Here is a 17,743-nt window from a genome sequence, read left to right as displayed (position 1 = left end):
TCTTTATAGGGAGCCTCTCTGCCCACAATGTCTCACTTGCCTATAACAAAAATATTAACATATAAAACCCAGGCAAGAAAAAGAAACAGAGAAATGAACACACCACTAGCTTTTGCCTGCCACTCTTCATCACAACAGCTATACTATTGCTAATTTCTGTTGCAATTCGTAAAACTAGAAATGACACAGCTCAGTCCTAACAGAGGCCATAATCTCAGCTACAAACTGACTTTCTAATCCTATAGTCAATGGATAGGGTTATTAATTGGTGAAGCCTGCAGGTACAGGAAAACAAGAGTACCACCTAATGCATGCTATGGGAACTTTAAAGCCCTGACATGGAAAAGAAGTTCCAGGACTGGGGTCTTGGTGTTTGGCCAGCTTACGGGTAGTTTAGATGAAGCCTAAACTACTATCTAAGGGACCCAGGTGGCGCTGTGGTTAAACCACTGAGCCTAGGGCTTGCTGATCAGAAGGTCAGCGGTTTGAATCCCTGTGACGGGGTGAGCTCCCGTTGCTTGGTCCCAGCTCCTGCCAACCTAGCAGTTCGAAAGCATGTCAAAATGCAAGTAGATAAATAGGAACCGCTACAGCGGGAAGGTAAACGGCGTTTCCATGTGCTGCTCTGGTTCGCCAGAAGCAGCTTTGTCATGCTGGCCACATGACCTGGAAGCTATACGCCGGCTCCCTTGGCCAATAATGCGAGATGAGCGCGCAACCCCAGAGTCGGTCACGACTGGACCTAATGGTCAGGGGTCCCTTTACCTTTTTAAACTACTATCTGTAGTACATACAATTGTCTGACTCCTGTTCCTGCAAAGGAGATATATACCAGGCTTTCAGCTGTGTATACAGTACAGATGTGGGTCTGATACCTACACCATAATGCTCATTTATGCCCCTTTGAACCAGCTGGCTGCATCTTTCATCTTGATGTGGTTGCACATCCCAGCCCAGAGTTAACGGTTGTCTCAAGTGGATAGTTGCTCATGACAAGAGATGAATACAAAACACTTTCATTGGACTATTTTTAAAAGCAAAGACAGGCTAATTTTCATGTAAAACCCCACCTGGATTCCCCCCCCCCTTCCCGGTTTGTTTATTCCTCTCTTTGTGCACCAAAATGCTTCTGAAATGTTGTGCTACGGCTAGCTTTTCCATGCTATCCTTCACCCCACTTGACCTCCTTCATCTGATGCAAAGCAATCACTTGAATTTGTCCCCTCAGAGATTTGTTTCTAACTGAACATATATTGCATAGGGCCTGTAGAGGACTCCTTGGCGTATTGTCAGGAAGCCAGCCGAGGACCTATGCATGCACCAGGCCAGCCCACATCGCCATGTATTTAATGGAGGGCCTTCTGGCGGTTCTCCCACTGCGAGAAGCAAAGGATTACAACTACCCTGTGATATTAGGATGTATACTTTTAATACATAGTAATAATGCATTAAATCCACATCGCTACAGCTATCAACTGCAGTCATTCATGCGCACCAGTGTGACTGTTGCTTAGCAACAGCAACTTACTACCACAGTGAGATCATGTGATCTGGAATTTAATCGCCGGCAGGAAGTGTAGTAGATTCCATTTTAGGTCAGACAGGTTAATCTCTCAAATCCCAGTATTAATCCTCTTGCTGGCTGAAGCACATATGACACATATCTTTTTAACCCTTACGTTCACTGTATTGTTTTACAATTCCCTCCCCGCTATATTGCCTTTGGAAACATGTAGCTGGGAGATGTGCCAGACTTAGGACTGGCCTACCCATGAGGCAAGATGAGGCAACTGCTTCAGGTGGCAGGATCCACAGGGGCAGCAGATCTGGCCTCCAAGGAATGCACCACCAGGCTGGCTCTGCCACCTCTCCGGCCGCCTCTCCGGCCACCTCTTGGCAAATAGGAGGTTCTGCTGGTACCCTTCCACCCTTGGTCCTGATTTAGACCTTCATTTATCCCTTCTTCCCTGGCTGGCGGAGGTGGGAGAGGCTTGCCCTGGCAGGACTTCTTTCTTTTTTATGACTTGAGGGTACTCAATGCATCTCATGTGTCCCATAGACATTGGAGATGAATGTTACTCTCATATTATGGATGAAGATGAGGGTGGAAAAGGTTTGTCTCTCTGGGCAGTGCTTATCAAACACAAATTCTATGGCAGATTTCCAGTTCCTTTTCGTCAGTGGCCTTAGGCCTTTGTGACAGGAGGGTACATGGCCTCTTGCCTCCCACAAAGCAAACATGACTTTTCCTGTGAATACATGTGATTGAACGTCATATATGCAGATATACAGTCAACTGAAAGAACATGCTAGTTCCAAACAAAAGCAAGAGCAGATTGGTTTGCAATATGTGTTAACTTAAAGCTACCACAGGTGTTTTTCATTTTGTATTACAGGTGTTAAGGTGCCACATCTTACTTGTGCAGTAGTTGTCTTCTTGAACATTTCAGTATTCAAATACTACCACTGAAATATTTTGTGCCGAAAGCAGAAGTTTCAATGGGATTAATTAAGACAGAAAGAATGTCACACTATATCTAAAATTTTGAAGAAGCAAAAGGTTTATTTAATACGGTCTTTGAGTGTTTAGTTACAGGAGTTGCATTTTCTTTTCATTGAAGACTGTCCCTTAAAATCAGAGGTATCAGTTTTAGAGCTGGATTTAGAGCTTCATGGAGTTTTTCATTAGATGACAAATAACATGAGGGGAAATGTAAATCACACGAATGTGCAAAACACATAATCAGGAGTGGGTTAAGTTTGCCCAAGTTGTTTATTTTATTTATCTAAATCTTTATCTGCACTAGTTACAGGTAGGTAGCCATGTTGGTCTGAGTCGAAGCAAAATTTAAAAATTCCTTCAGTAGCACCTTAAAGACCAACTAAGTTTTTATTTTGGTATGAGCTTTCATGTGCATGCACACTTCTTCAGATACACTTGAAACAGAAGAGTCAGACCCTTCTGTTTCAAGTGTATCTGAAGAAGTGTGCATGCACACGAAAGCTCATACCAAAATATAAACTTAGTTGGTCTTTAAGGTGCTACTGAAGGAATTCTTTATCTGCACTGTTTGGGACAAAGCCAAACAAATTATAAAATTGTGATTATTGAGCAGGTGAGAAATTGATCAGCTGACATGAAGCAGTTAATGGGTACCGGACATGTATGGGGGGAATGCAGTAATCACACTACTTAAGTAATTTGAAAACTTTAAAAGCAGAATGTGGATGTGATCAGCTGGGCTACTCTCCCCTTTAAAACAGGATGTTTTCACTATTCATGATGTGATTCTATCTGGCTATTTAATCTTTTTCCATTCCCTTACAGATTAGAGAATGGCTTTGTTTAAACTGCCAGATGCAGAGAGCTTTAGGCGGTGATTTGGCTCCAGGTCCTGGCCCTGGACCACCCAAACAAAAGATGCCTGCTCCAACTGCAGCAAGCAAACCTGTTTCCAAGGCACAGCAATCTACACAGAATAAAGACGTTCCTCTAAAACCTGATGCTACCCAGTCACCTGAACACAAAAAACCACCAACACAAATAAAACAGCCAACCGTGCCCAGTTCTCCTCCTGCAAAACCCAAACTTCCCTCTGCTGAAACTCAGCCAACAGAACCGGCCCCCAAATCTGAGCAGGCCAAGCCGCCATTGGTTGAAGACAAACAGAAGCAAGGCAGTACTCAGAAACCCACAAGCGATGCTGTGCCTACACCGCCATCAGATACCAAACAAGATTCACCTGGCCCGAAAGCTGCACTCGCTCAACAGAAAGTGGCACAAACTCAGAGGTCGGAGCCTGCTAAGTCATCTCAAGACACACCTCCACCTGTAGATAAAGCTGCTCCTCCAGATTCCAAAACTTCGTCTCAAGTGTCTCATCAGAAGTCGGATCCCAAACTTGTTCCTCAGCCTCAACCTGGGTTGGATTCTAAGGCTCAGAAGGTAGGTGAACCAGGTGAGGTGAAAGAAGACCCCAAGAAAAGGCAACCCCAGGCGGCTCCTAAGCCAGACGCCAAGCAGGCTCCCAAAGGGCAACAAGGCACCACGGGGCCCAAACCCACCCAGGCTCAGCCGCAAGCTCAGCCACCTCCCAAAGCCCCAGAACAATCTAGATTATTCAGCCTGAACGTTGGAGGAATCATGGATGCTCCCAAACCACAGCCAACAACCCCTCAAGAAAGAGTCACCGGGAAGCTGTTTGGATTTGGTGCTTCCATTTTCAGCCAGGCTTCCAATTTAATCTCCACAGCAGGCCAGCCAGGAGCTCAACCACAGGGTCCTCCATCTGGGTCCCCCTCGAAGCAACCCCCTCCTGGAGCACAGCCTCCTGCCCCACAAAAGGATACCCGCCAATCCCAGCCATCTCCCAAAGCAACACCTGTGAAGAAAGAAACGAGGCCTCCTGTGGCAGAAAAATCAGAGCCACCCAAAGCTGATGGTGGCTCCACGGTTAAGGAAACAGACACGGGGAAGAAGGCTTTGCCTGCCAAAGACACCAAGCCTCCAGCTATTGAAGCTAAGCAAAGTGCGGAGGCACCAAAAACGAAGCATCCTTCGCAGCCAGCGTCTTCTTGTCCTCTCTGTAAAACTGAGCTAAATGTTGGTTCTAAGGATCCTCCCAACTATAATACGTGTACGGAATGCCAGAACACCGTGTGCAATCTCTGTGGATTTAACCCAATGCCGCACATGACCGAGGTAGGCAACACCAGTATTTTATTTCGCATTAATATTTTTGTGAACCACTGTTTCGTAAGCCTTGAATACAGAAGAACATTTGATCAGTCTTCTTGGGAGTAAGCCCCATTCAGTTCAGTGTAGAATGTTTCCATGTAGGCATGCATACAATTGCACTGTAAGTATATGGGTCTGCTAGCCATTCTTTTTGTGTTTTGCTCTTTTTGAAAAGTTTTTAATACCCATAAATATAAGACGGTGTCTTATTTTTGGAGAAACACGGTATCTGTATGCAGTTTCACTATGAAGTTTCAACAGCTTCAAATGTGTAAATGCAGAAGAGAAAAAGGCTACGCTTAGGGACTATTTTATCTTCTGTAATCTGCCAGGCTAGGATGGCAAGAGTGCTTGCTTTAGATTCACTTACTGCAAAACTGGGTGACGGATGCCTGCAGTTTATTTACTTACTTGTCTGATGTCTTTCCAATTTCAGCATAGTGCTTGAAAAAGTGACATGTAGAACAGCTTCCTGTGTTTTTCCCCTTCTTGCATTTTGCACCTTACTTTTTGTGTTTGGGAAATGTTGTAGATGGTAAGCAAAATATGGTCTTGTAAAATGAACTTCCTGCTTCCAACTGAGGCAGTTTTTTTTAAAAAAAAAATTAAATTTGATATATCTTTCCTAGATTTTGAAGCTAAAAATGACTGGCAGCTTTGCAGCTATTTTGGCAGAAGCCAATTTGAAAGTCCCCTTTTGTTCTTGCAGCCCCTTAACATTATCCTGTTTTATTTCTGCTGATTCTTGTTTGATCTCTTTGGCTTTGAAATTGTCCTGGTTTGAGTTGACCATTGAGTAGCTGGATATGTTTAATTTAAGTCTTGTGGGACTTGTTTTGCAGAACGTTGGTTGATCTTTGATTACATATGGTTTGGGATGGTTTGTGAAACACCCAAAGACTTTGGTTTGTGAGCTCTGAGTTAGAAGGTACTATGCCTTAAACAGTAGAGCATATACCCTTTCTCTCATTGGCTAGTTTAGGGCCACTGTACCCATTACCTGGAAGCAAAGAAACAGGAACATCAGCTGACTTTTCGGCACATCCTTCCATAAGCCTAAGGCTGGCACATGAGAGAGAACACAGATGTATTATTCTCGCCAGTGAAATGTCATTGTCCATTCGTAGCAGGCCAGGAATCTTTTCAACTTGAAACAACCTCTATGAAGAGAAACAGAAAAAGATTATGAGCTGATGTTTAAAACACAAATGTTGATTTACATGTCAACTCCGAGCCTATTGTTTAATGGCTTCCATATGAAATAAGAGGTTTTGGTTTCTGATTAAACCAACCATCTGATTTATATTTACCTTAATGCCAGGTTGTCTAAAAAGCAAACAGCTGATGATTTAATAAATGAGAATTTATAGATTTCAAAGGCCCATATGAACTCGGATGGATTATCATGAATCGTAACCAATGTTCTTACCCAATGATTCGCCCAGCAGGGAGGAACACTGTTTACTAACTCCTTAATTAGCCGTCCTGTGGACTTGCAGTGAAGGTAGTTCTATTTTTAGCACACGTGGAAGGAGGAAACACAGCAGCTGCAGATGCTCACAAATGAAACACCGCGGCAGTGACCATTTTGTGCAGTGATGCCAATGGAAACCTAAACAATATTGACTTTGTGTGGTTGATTAATTACAGTGGATTAATTACAGTTTGGGGTTTGCAGGGTTGGGTTCCCTGCTGGGAAGGTGCTTGAACATGCATACTAGTTGCAGCTGTTGTTGCTGATGACCATGGTGATGATAATCATATTAAGGGGAAATTGCATTGATTGATTTATTACGGTTCTTGACCAGCACACATAAATATGCAATACATAAAACAATAAAAGAAAAACAGTAATAATCTAAAAATAGGCAATAAATATAGGTTTTAACAATTGTTTAAAAGAAAACTGATTAAAAGGAGTGTTACTACTTAGGGAGGTAGACTACAGCAATTAATAACACTGGGTCCTCTTTAGCTAGTCCTGAAGATGTTCTGAAGATATTTGGACACTGCTAATTAGATTAGACCGAATTTTTATGACTCTAGCACAGAATTTGGCTACCTTCGGGGGAAATTGCATAATAAAAACTAAAGGGGAAATCTAACTGTCAGTGGATTACAGGGATAGGAAAAAATCTAACTTGCCTGTGATGGGTTGATGAGGAGATGTTTTATTCCTTAAAACAAAACCTAGCTAACAAAATGCCTCACAGAGCATGGGTGCCGAGGATCAGTTTTAAAGGATGCAATCTAAAGAACCAAATTTGAAATCTGTTTTGGGTTTCGTTAATTTTTTTTTAAAAAAGGCAGGTTTTTGTGAAATTGTTCAGACACCACTTCCCCTGCTTGTGACAAGGCAGCAAAGGACCCTGCCTGATGAGCCTTCCTCAGCCTTCCAGTGCACCTGTAAGTAAAGAATCCAAGTCAGAATTGACGTGAGTTGAGCTGGCACTGCTGTTAGCTGCTGGGTTCCTTGCAGGGGCGTACGAAGGGGAATGGAGGGCGGGCCGCCCTGGGTACCACTCTGGAGGGGCCCACTGCCTCCCCCCAGCTGTAGAGCGGCCAAGGTAGGGGCGCCGCTCGTGTGGCGTCCGTATGGGCTGCCGCTCACGCAGGTGTCCGTAGGGGCTGCCGCACGGGCGCAGTCCGTACGGACATCGTGCCTGCGCCACTGGGTGGTTCGCCCTGCTGCTCGGCGTCCCTCCCCAGGTGCTGGAGAGGGTTCCTCCACCACTGGGTTCATCCTGCTGCCTTTAGGCCACAGAAGAAGCTGGAGTGGAGGTGGTGAGGCTGGCATGATCACATATTTAAGATTACATATTTATTTAAACCCTGCCTTATTCAGGTAAAATGAGAACAGCACAAACATAGGGGGGAAACTAATAATTTAAAAACAAGAAATCAGTACAATTGTGCATCTCCTTATCTATGATCTATTAACAACAATCTGATTTTTATTTGCTGGCAGCTCCGCATTTACACGCATCCAGTTTTTGCAAGACTGAGTATCTGTGCATCGCGCCAAGCCCAGAAGTGACCTGGAAACGTCATAAAGATTTTCCTGAAACGTCACTAAAAGGGCAGAATGGGGCGAGGCAGGGTGTTTGCAGGCTTTTTCAATGGGTTTCAATTCTATGTGATTTCTCTGACTCACACGGTGCCTCAGAACATAACCCCCGTGTTAACAGGGGGCTGCCTGTATCCAATCTGCCATGGATGTTTTAGTTGAGATTCCTGCATTGCAGAGGGTTCCTCCCAACTCTACAATTCTCTGATTCTATGATATTATACAAACTGTTTTGAGAGGTGCACTCTTGTGCAAGCGTGATACTTGTTTAGTAATTAGGAACTGGCTGTTCACTTTCAGAAATTTAACTTTCAAATGAGAAAACGTGCTTTCCTCAGAGTGAAAACACAATTTAGTCCAAAACTAATGTGAATTACAGTGACCTGTGTCACGGGGCTGCTTGGATTACAATCAAGCCAAATGAAAGGAAGTTGTCTTTGTTCTGACTTGGGCAAGCGGATGTCAAAGTCACAGTGGGCTGCCTTGTTTGCCTTGTGAAATCATTATAGTGGTGATAGTGGATTTGGAAAAGGGATATCGAGACTCGGTGCTCAGCTGTGAAGCTGGCTCGGTTGCTTTGGGCAACTCATCACCTCCTGGAATTTTGAAGGGAGAGCCAGCTGACTTGGTACGGGCAGACTTGTCTCATTGTGCGTAGGGATTATTTGCCCATCTGAGATCTGCTTTGAGATCTCAGATCGGCAAATAATGAGTGTATTTGAAAGAAGGGAATCTTGGACTTTTGACTTGGAAGAAAAATAATATTATTAACATAATTTTGTTCTATGTTTAATAGATCATTGTGTTTTAATGTCTTGTTGGAAGCCGCCCAGAGTGGCTGGGGGAAACCCAGCCAGATGGGTGGGGTATAAATAATAAATTATAATTATTGTATTATTATTCTGGCACTGTTACATAAGAAATATAACATTTGGAATTGTCTGTGTAGCTCCCCCTTCTATCTGGGGAACACTGTTCTTATTGTTGTGGGGTGGGGTAAGGATTTCCTAAAGACACCCAGTTGTTACGGGTTTAAAGTATTATTTATTACTATTGATCAATTCACAGGGTTTTTCTTTTTAAAAACGTAAACAACCCTCAAATATAGTACCATTGCTTTCTAGTTTAAAAAATGGTTATGGTAATCATTAATCACATTTTAAAGGTTGAGTTGGGATGTGGCTGTTGTATTCTCTAGTCTTTTTAGGTCAGGACTCAGTGCACCATATGTTGGTCTTCTGTTTTATTTTTGTTTAGTTCCTGGCACTGTGTGTGTCTTTTTAAGGCGGCTATTTGTTTGGAATTAATCTAGTTATTGTGCCAAAGGAAAGGATAAACTGAATGTATTAGGCGTGTTTAAAGAAATAAATCGGGAGGAAGGATTACAGAATTTGAAAGATTTCCTGGTTCAAATTCCTCTTTGGAATCAGTGAAAATAGTTAAATTGAAACCTGATCTCAAAGCTGCATGCACTGTTATACCATGAAAATTATTTTTTTGCTGCTGGCCCCAATATCAAAAGGAGGAGAATCTCTGTTCAGTAAGAAGCCCTCCATCTTCATCAGAGCCCTTGCAAACACACAGCTAAGAGCCAAACTGCACATAATTTGTGAGATCTGGGACTTGAATTCCAAGCATATTCTCCTTGTCCTTAAGACCTGACCCGTAGAGGGGAATGTATTGGGATCGTGACTTCTACCTTTTCCCTATGTTGATTCTACAGTGCGAATCATCTTAAAATGCCACCAATGTTACTGGTCACAGAAGGGAAGACTTTATGCTTTTCCTTCTCCAACTAGCAGAGTGTTTGTGTGGATGTATTTCGTATTGGAGATTTGGCATAGTGGGGAGGACTTAACCCTCCCTCTGCATCATGGCCCAATCCCCACTGTTCTCCCCAGTTGGTTTTAGAAGAAGAAAAATATATATTGGAGATGCAATCACAGTTCTCACGCATAACACATAGGCTAAATCACAATATACATCTCCCAGCCCACCAGTCTGGTCTGTTTTGTGGAAGGGCACAATTTCTTGCATCTTCTCCCAGTGCGCTGGCCCTGCCTCCACTAACCCAGTGGCTCACCTGTGCTGCCCCAGTCTTCCCGCATCTGCTAAGTGGTATTGACACCACATCTGGCAAGCCAGCACTGCTCTGTTGGCAACTGGGAGAGCCACTTCTGATATCATGAAGGAACAGAATGGCTGTATGCTACCTACATGCGCACAGTTCAGTGTGAATAGGTAAACACTAAGTAGTTGATATCCTTTTATATATACAGTGGTGCCTCGCTAGACGAATGCCCTGTTTGACGAATTTTTCGCTTAACGAAGAGATTTTGCGATCGGAGGTTGCCTCACTAGACGATGAGGTTTTCTATGGCCACTGCTCCGATCACAAAACCTACAGGGCATTCCTCTAGCGAAAGGGGAACAAGCTATAGTGTGGGAAGAAGGCAAAGGAAGATGAGCTGTCAGCGCCTCTCAGCTGATCTTCCTTTGCCTTCTTTCCGCGCTGCAGCTGGTTCCCCTTTGTGTTCTGCTGGTCTCTGCCGGTTGCCGTGAGCAGTGAGGGGCAACCGGCAGAGACAAGCGGAACACTAGCGTGGGAAGACCCTCGTCCGATCCCGGCTCTGTCGGGCGGGGTGGGGGAAAGGCGGAGGAACGGATTGTTCCTCCGCCTTTCCCCCACCCCACCTGTCACACAGCCGGGGGACAGAGCCGAAGATCGGTGGGTGCTGCTTGCCGGGGTTGACAAGCCCCAGCAAGCAGCACCCGCCGATCTTCGTGTGACAGGCAGTGGGGAAGGCAGGCAAGAGAGCAAGCGCCTGCCTGCCTGCCTTCCCCGCCGCCAGTCCCCTGGAGCCTATAGGAACGCATTGATTAAGTTTCAATGCATTCCTGTGGGAAACCGGGACTCGCTAGACAATTTTTCGTAGGACAAATTGAGTCCTGGAATGAATTAAATTCGTCTAGCGACGCACCACTGTATAGGAATGCTATCCAAGTGATTTTCACATGGGAAATCGGAAGTTTTTAGAAAATGTTTTTAGAGAATTCTCTTTGAAAGAGCTCCAGCCTCCATACAGGAATGTATATCCCCTAAGTTAAGGTTATAGGTAGGTAGCCGTGTTGGTCTGACGTAGTTGAAACAAAATTTTTTAAAAAATCATTCCAGCAGCACCAGAAGTATCAGGTATCTGAAGAAGTGTGCATGCACATGAAAGCTCATACCAATGACAAACTTAGTTGGTCTCTAAGGTGCTGCTGGAAGGAATTGTTTTATTTTGTTTCCCCAAAGTTAAGGTTTTTTTTTGTTTTTTTTACAAGGAAGCTATGGCAGCTAAATCAATTTAGGTTTCTAATGTAGATGCAGCCTTCATTCTCTTTGCCAGTTCTGCTTCAACCTAAAATACTTGCCATGATAAGCTGTCAACTTCTGAGGGAGGTAATGAAAGGACTGTTTAAAAACAAATAGTCATTAAAAGATGGAAAATGCAACATCGGATACTTGCAGAGGCTGCAGTATATCTGACAGACATCTCAATCACATGCTCATTAACACTGTAATATGCATTGTCATGAATAATGACAGGCAAATTGACTAAAATGCAGACTGCCTGAAGGACCATCTTCTATGTATGGAAAACAAATACACCTTTAGATAAATGATAACACAATCTGACATGAAGATAAAGCTGAATCTGACAATTCCTATGTCTAATGAAGCCAAAGGGATCTGCATGTTTATTGAATTAGACAGAACAACGGTGTCAAAAAACCAGAAAACCAGTGTTATACTAATGTTTAAGCAGAAGACTGAGTGCTGTTGTGTCCCTGCTTAGGGTCAAACTAAGAGCCAGACCAGATGCTTCACCCTGTGTGGCCTATCTCATGCGGGGGAGCAAGCGCATGCAATTCCTGCCTGTCCCCTCAACGCACCAGCTCCGCATTAAAAGGTCAAGGTACCCCTGACCGTTAGGTCCAGTCGTGGACGACTCTGGGGTTGCGGCACTCATCTCGCTCTATAGGCTGAGGGAGCTGACGTTTGTCCACAGACAGCTTCCGGGTCATGTGACCAGCATGACTAAGCCACTTCTGGCGAACCAGAGCAGTGCACGAAAACACTGTTTACCTTCCCGCTGGAGCGGTACCTATTTATCTACTTGCACTTGACGTGCTTTTGAACTTGTGGCAAGACTCTCTGTCTTTCAGCTGCTCGGTCTTGCAGTTTCAGTAATTAGATAATTCTGAATTACCTTACAAATGTACAGATTTTCAAAGATAATATATGTGAAGCACTATTAACACTCAAAAGATGCTATGGAGATAATGTGGATGCTCAGTCCTGCTTTGAACTTCTTGATCTAGTGATTTGCAGAACTTGTGGTGAGGATTTCCGCCTGTCAACACACAATTATTTATAGACTTGTTAAACTAATGGATGCTGCTGAATCATGAGGAGAGTGGTTGACCTCCCTCCATTCTATTTTTCTCTGTCTTATCATTGGCTCTTGGCAGGTTTACTTCATCATCATTATTAAAAAATGGATTCATAATTCTACCCCCTTGCAATTTAATGTTGCAGGAGAGGGCTTCCTCTTTGACATAGCAACCACTATTTTTAAAAAAGAAAGAAAGAAAGAAAGAAAGAAAGAAAGAAAGAAAGAAAGAAAGATCACATGATTAAATCTGTACAGGAAAAACCTATATTTACCAAACTCCAATTCAATAGAAGATGTTGTAAAATTACAGTGGAGTGATCTGCTTAAAGGCAAGGGTGCTATAATTGATAGCTGTGAGGTTAACAATATGTGTGCATTTCTCTGGAGTCAGAGAAGGAAAATGGAAACAATGGGGAAGATTTAAACCTCCTATATTGAGAGTTGGAGCAAAGTTGTTTCATGTATCCTCCTTCTCAGAAGCAATTCTAACAGTCCATCTTCTCTGTTAGGTCTTTTCTGGAATGGACTTTTATATCTGTTATCTGCTGCCTCATCAAGTCAACAGGCCTAATTCCCTTCTGGTTTTTAGGAACCAAGTCAAAGACATTTGAAATGCATTGTGCTACTGTTATCTTTTTAGATTCCGATTCACACACATATTATTCTTAAAGCCATTACTTTACTGTTTTTACCTTGAAGCTATTTGAAGGGAAAGATGAGAATACATACCGGTATGGGAATGAAATGAATAAATATTTATTCATTTTTCCTCTACTTTTCAAACATACAGCAAAGAGCTGCCGCCGCCGCCATAGTCTACAATGAACCTGATATGATTTGGAACAGAAAAATGCAATCTGAGAAAGCATGCCTCAGCAAAATTTGAAATGATTCAATCAGGTTCTTTTATCAGAGTTGATGTACTTGTATAGCTATTGAAGTCTTAGAATATTCTATTTAGTTTGCTGATGTACCCAGGGACAACCACAGATGTGCTTGTGAAATAAATGCAGGCGGCTTTGCTAGCATTTACAGTTAGTTTACCTCCTTCTGCCTGCAAAGCTCCCTTTGTCTTTAACAACTGCACCAGAAACTGATTTTCAACAGGTGAACCTTTTCTGGGAGATTTCCACCTGCTGAATTGCTTGGCACCTAGCTTTTGAAGGAATAGACAACCTGCCAGAAAACATTAGCATCCTTGTTTATAGTTTGAGCATCTTGAAAGGGCCACTCCGGAGTCTGCTTCAGCCACTGGGGACTTCCCATTAACCTGATGCCTTCTGAGGTGATTGAGAAATCAGAAATCGTGGAAGAGAACTCGACAGCAGAACACTTGCTTTGCGCAAAGGAGGTTCTGGGTTCAAAACCAGTGATGGAGATGAACAAGTGACATGAAAGACTTTTGGCAGAGAACCTGGAGGCCAGTTGCTAGTAGAATAGACATTTCTAGACTATATCCTCTAGCCATATGATAACTGAAAACAGGGGTTTCCAAACTAAGGCCTGGGGGCCGGATGCGGCCCAATCCCCTTCTAAATCCGGCCCGCGGACAGTCTAGGAATCAGCATGTTTTTACATGAGTAGAATGTGTCCTTTTATTTAAAATGCATCTCTGGGTTATTTGTGGGGATAGGAATTTGTTCTTTTTTCCCCCAAAATATAGTCCGGCCCCGCACAAGGTCTGAGGGACAGTGGACCGGCCCCCTGCTGGAAAAGTTTGCTGACCCCTGCTCTACATTCAACCCCTTTTTTCGGCTGCACAGTTTGTCCTGTTCACTTTTGGTCAGTTGCTTCCCACCCCCAATTTTCTTATATATATTTTGCATATTATAATTGCTGGCTGTTGTTGATATTAAACAATACAATGCATTTGGCATATGATTGCCCCCCCCCTGACTTTGCAGCCAGCCCTTTGATCCCCAGTTTTTGATTGTTTTGGAAGTCGAACGGATTACATTGGAAAACCGAGGTTCCACTGTACTGCGTATAACACTAATGTCTCGCAAGAAATGTAACTGATTTGTAGAAAACACAACCTGAAGGAAGAGACAGTGCATGCGTTTTTGTAAACGAGGAAGATCTTTTAATACATTTTAAGTCCTGCTACCCATGTCTGCTGTGTAAAGGTAAAGGGACCCCTGACCATTAGGTCCAGTCGTGACCGACTCTGGGGTTGCGGCGCTCATCTCGCTTTATTGGCAGAGGGAGCTTCCAGGTCATGTGGCCAGCATGACTAAGCCGCTTCTGGCGAACCAGAGCAGTGCACGGAAACGCCACATACCTTCCCGCCGGAGCGGTACCTATTTATCTACTTGCGCTTTGATGTGCTTTTGAACTGCTAGGTGGGCAGGAGCTAGGACCAAACAAAGGGAGCTCACCCCGTCGCGGGGATTCAAACCGCCAACCTTCTGATCGGCAAGCCCTAGGCTCTGTGATTTAACCCACAGCACCACCCACGTCCCTTATGTCTGCTGTGTAGGGACCATCAATACTAGTGCCCAACTTTTTCATTCAGTTTCTTTCACTTGAGTGCCTCCCATAGTGCAGCTGAATTCCCCCCCCCTCTCTCTCTCTCTCTCTGTGTGTGTGTGTGTTGTGCTACAGTCATACCTTGGGTTGCGAACCATAGCTGCCAAGTTATCCCTTTTTAAAGGGATTTTCCCTTATGCTGAATAGGCTTCCTCGCGAGAAAAGGGAAAACTTGGCAGCTATGTTGCGAACACCTCGGGTTACGAACAACCTGGGTTATGAACTGCACAAACCCGGAAGTATTTTAGGCGCGTGTGCAAAAGTGCGAAAATAGCGCTTTGCGCATGCACAAAAACGGCGTTTTCGGGTTACGAACAGGTACCACTGTATTGGGTAGGGGCTTCATCTGCACTCCTTTTAATGTGGGATTCAGTTAAATATTGAGAACATTTTCTTTCTCTTTGCTGGCTAATATAGTGCAGAGAATGTTCAGCCAATGGGAGGGGCAGTACGTTTGACTGTTGCTTTTGCAATTTGACTCTTTACATTTTGCCCCAGTACAGTACTTTGCCTGCCACCTGGTGTTTTTTGGTTTGAGGTTTTGCAGAAAGATTGGCCTACGTGTAATTAGTAAATTATTGTTATTATTTACTTAATTTGTATATCCAAAGATCACAGGGTGGTTCACAACATTAAAAAAATTGAAAACATAAAATACATACTAAAATAAAAAGAACAGTAAACCAAACCAAACTTATAACCTCCCACCCACAGAAAGGGATAACTGAGGTAAAGCTTGTGTCTTCTAGGCTGGCTTCATCTGTAACATGTTTCCATCAGAAGTTAAGAACTATCTCTAAAATTTGTAGCTAGCAGAAAGGCTAGGTGTTGGTGTTTTGAGAGCTGAAATCACCCAAGATGAACTCTGTCCCAATTTGTTCTGGCTGTTTATCTATATTATACAATGGACTAATGAACAATTACAAAATTATGCATTGAATGACCAATTCTTGTCACATCAAAGAATTTGAAGCCTGCCAAGCTGAGTTAGAAGGAAAATGTAACCACCAAATTTGTATGTGAAATGTAAGTTGCTGACTATAATGCAAGTGAGTATCATAAGATGTTTTCACACATTGTGGCTTGAAAGGTCAGTAATCAGAATGAAACTGCAAATGAGGCCTCTCCCAGGACATTATTAAAGGTAAGGGTAAAGGGGCCCCTGACCATCAGGTCCAGTTGTGTCCGACTCTGGGGTTGCGGCACTCATCTCGCTCTATAGGCGAAGGGAGCCGGCGTTTGTCCGCAGACAGCTTCCGGGTCATGTGGCCAGCATGACAAAGCTGCTTCTGGCGAACCAGAGCAGTGCACGGAAACGCCATTTACCTTCCCACCGGAAGGTACCTATTTATCTACTTGCACTTTGATATGCTTTCGAACTGCTAGGTGGGCAGGAGCTGGGACCGAGTAACGGGAGCTCACCCAGTTGCAGGGATTCGAACCGCTGACCTTCTGATCAGCAAGCCCTAGACTCTGTGGTTTAACCGACAGCGCCACCTGAGTCCCTTAGGACATTATTACTAACTAGTGGTTTTCAGCCCGTTCAATAACGGGCGCTAGAATCCTGGGGTTCGGAGAAGCGCTTGCGCAGCGCTTCTCCGAACCCTGGGACCTGTCCTTGCTGTCGGCGGCAGGGGGACAGGAACGGAGGAGGAGAAAGCGCTGCTTTTTCCTTCTCCGTTCCTCTCCCGCAGCCGCCGACAGGAAGCAGATATCCCAGGGTTCGGAGAAGCGCTTGCGCAGCGCTTCTCCGAACCCTGGGACCCGTCCTTGCTGTCGGCGGCAGGGGGACAGGAACGGAGGAGGAGAACGCGCTGCTTTCTCCTTCTCCGTTCCTCTCCCGCAGCCGCCGACAGGAAGCAGACATCCCAGGGTTCGGAGAAGCGCTTGCGCAGCGCTTCTCCGAACCCTGGGACCCGTCCTTGCTGTCGGCGGCAGGGGGACAGGAACGGAGGAGGAGAAAGCGCTGCTTTCTCCTTCTCCGTTCCTCTCCCGCAGCCGCCGACAGGAAGCAGACATCCCAGGGTTCGGAGAAGCGCTTGCGCAGCGCTTCTCCGAACCCTGGGACCCGTCCTTGCTGTCGGCGGCAGGGGGACAGGAACGGAGGAGGAGAAAGCGCTGCTTTCTCCTTCTCCGTTCCTCTCCCGCAGCCGCCGACAGGAAGCAGACATCCCAGGGTTCGGAGAAGCGCTTGCGCAGCGCTTCTCCGAACCCTGGGACCCGTCCTTGCTGTCGGCGGCAGGGGGACAGGAACGGAGGAGGAGAAAGCGGCGCTTTCTCCTCCTTCCTTCCTCTCCCCCAGCCGCCGACAGGAAGGACGCGCGCACTCTCCCCCCCGCCTCCTCCAACCGCCGCTCCTCACGGCCAGGGAGGGTTGTGAGGAGGCCTTCGCCGGCCTCCACCCCGGCGGGAGCGGCGGTTGGAGGAGGCAGAGTGGGGGGAGAGTGCGCGCGCGCAGTCTCTGCTGTCCAATCCCTGTATCCCTGGGGCACATGCGCAGTGACCCAGGGACACACGGGACATCTGGACGCAGGGACAACATGGACATTATTATATAGGATGGGCTAATAAAGGCCTGTGTTAGAACTGAAAGAAAAGCAGTTACTAAAACACACTATTCGCGGGAAACCACACATTAGAGCTGAGATGTATTATCCTCTTTACTGGGGGAAAGTAAATTGAGAAAATTAGTTGCTGTAGAGATGTAGGAGAGCTGGATGGTAATACGTGGCTTCAACCATTGCTCACTGGACTTTTCAGATGGACTCTGGATGAATTGTAAGTTAAGCTTGAGTACATATATACAAACTTTTCCCTCCCTCCCTCCCTCCCTCTCCTCTCTCTCTCTCTCTCTCTCTCTGAGGTGTCTTGAATCCTGATCTTGTGAGATTTTCTAATATTTGCTACACCCCATCAGAACTAGTGTTGGAATCAAATGCTTTTCTTTCTTGAAAACAAAAAGTAAGT

The 17,743-nt window shown here is 44.8% G+C and overlaps 1 protein-coding gene across 1 annotated transcript in view; it reads left to right on the top strand.

Moving 5' to 3' along the window:
* PCLO (piccolo presynaptic cytomatrix protein) overlaps positions 1–17,743 on the top strand; it is a 213,992-nt gene that overhangs the window by 24,567 nt on the left and 171,682 nt on the right. Inside the window, exon 3 of the mRNA XM_060275141.2 lies at positions 3,329–4,702. Coding sequence (XP_060131124.2) covers positions 3,329–4,702 — 1,374 coding nt within the window. The remainder of the gene's footprint in view (positions 1–3,328; positions 4,703–17,743) is intronic.

The sequence above is a fragment of the Zootoca vivipara genome, chromosome 5 (assembly GCF_965207765.1).
Source record: "Zootoca vivipara chromosome 5, rZooViv2.hap1.1, whole genome shotgun sequence".
NCBI classification, from domain to species: domain Eukaryota; kingdom Metazoa; phylum Chordata; class Lepidosauria; order Squamata; family Lacertidae; genus Zootoca; species Zootoca vivipara.
This window is presented reverse-complemented; position numbering and strand designations above follow the sequence as displayed.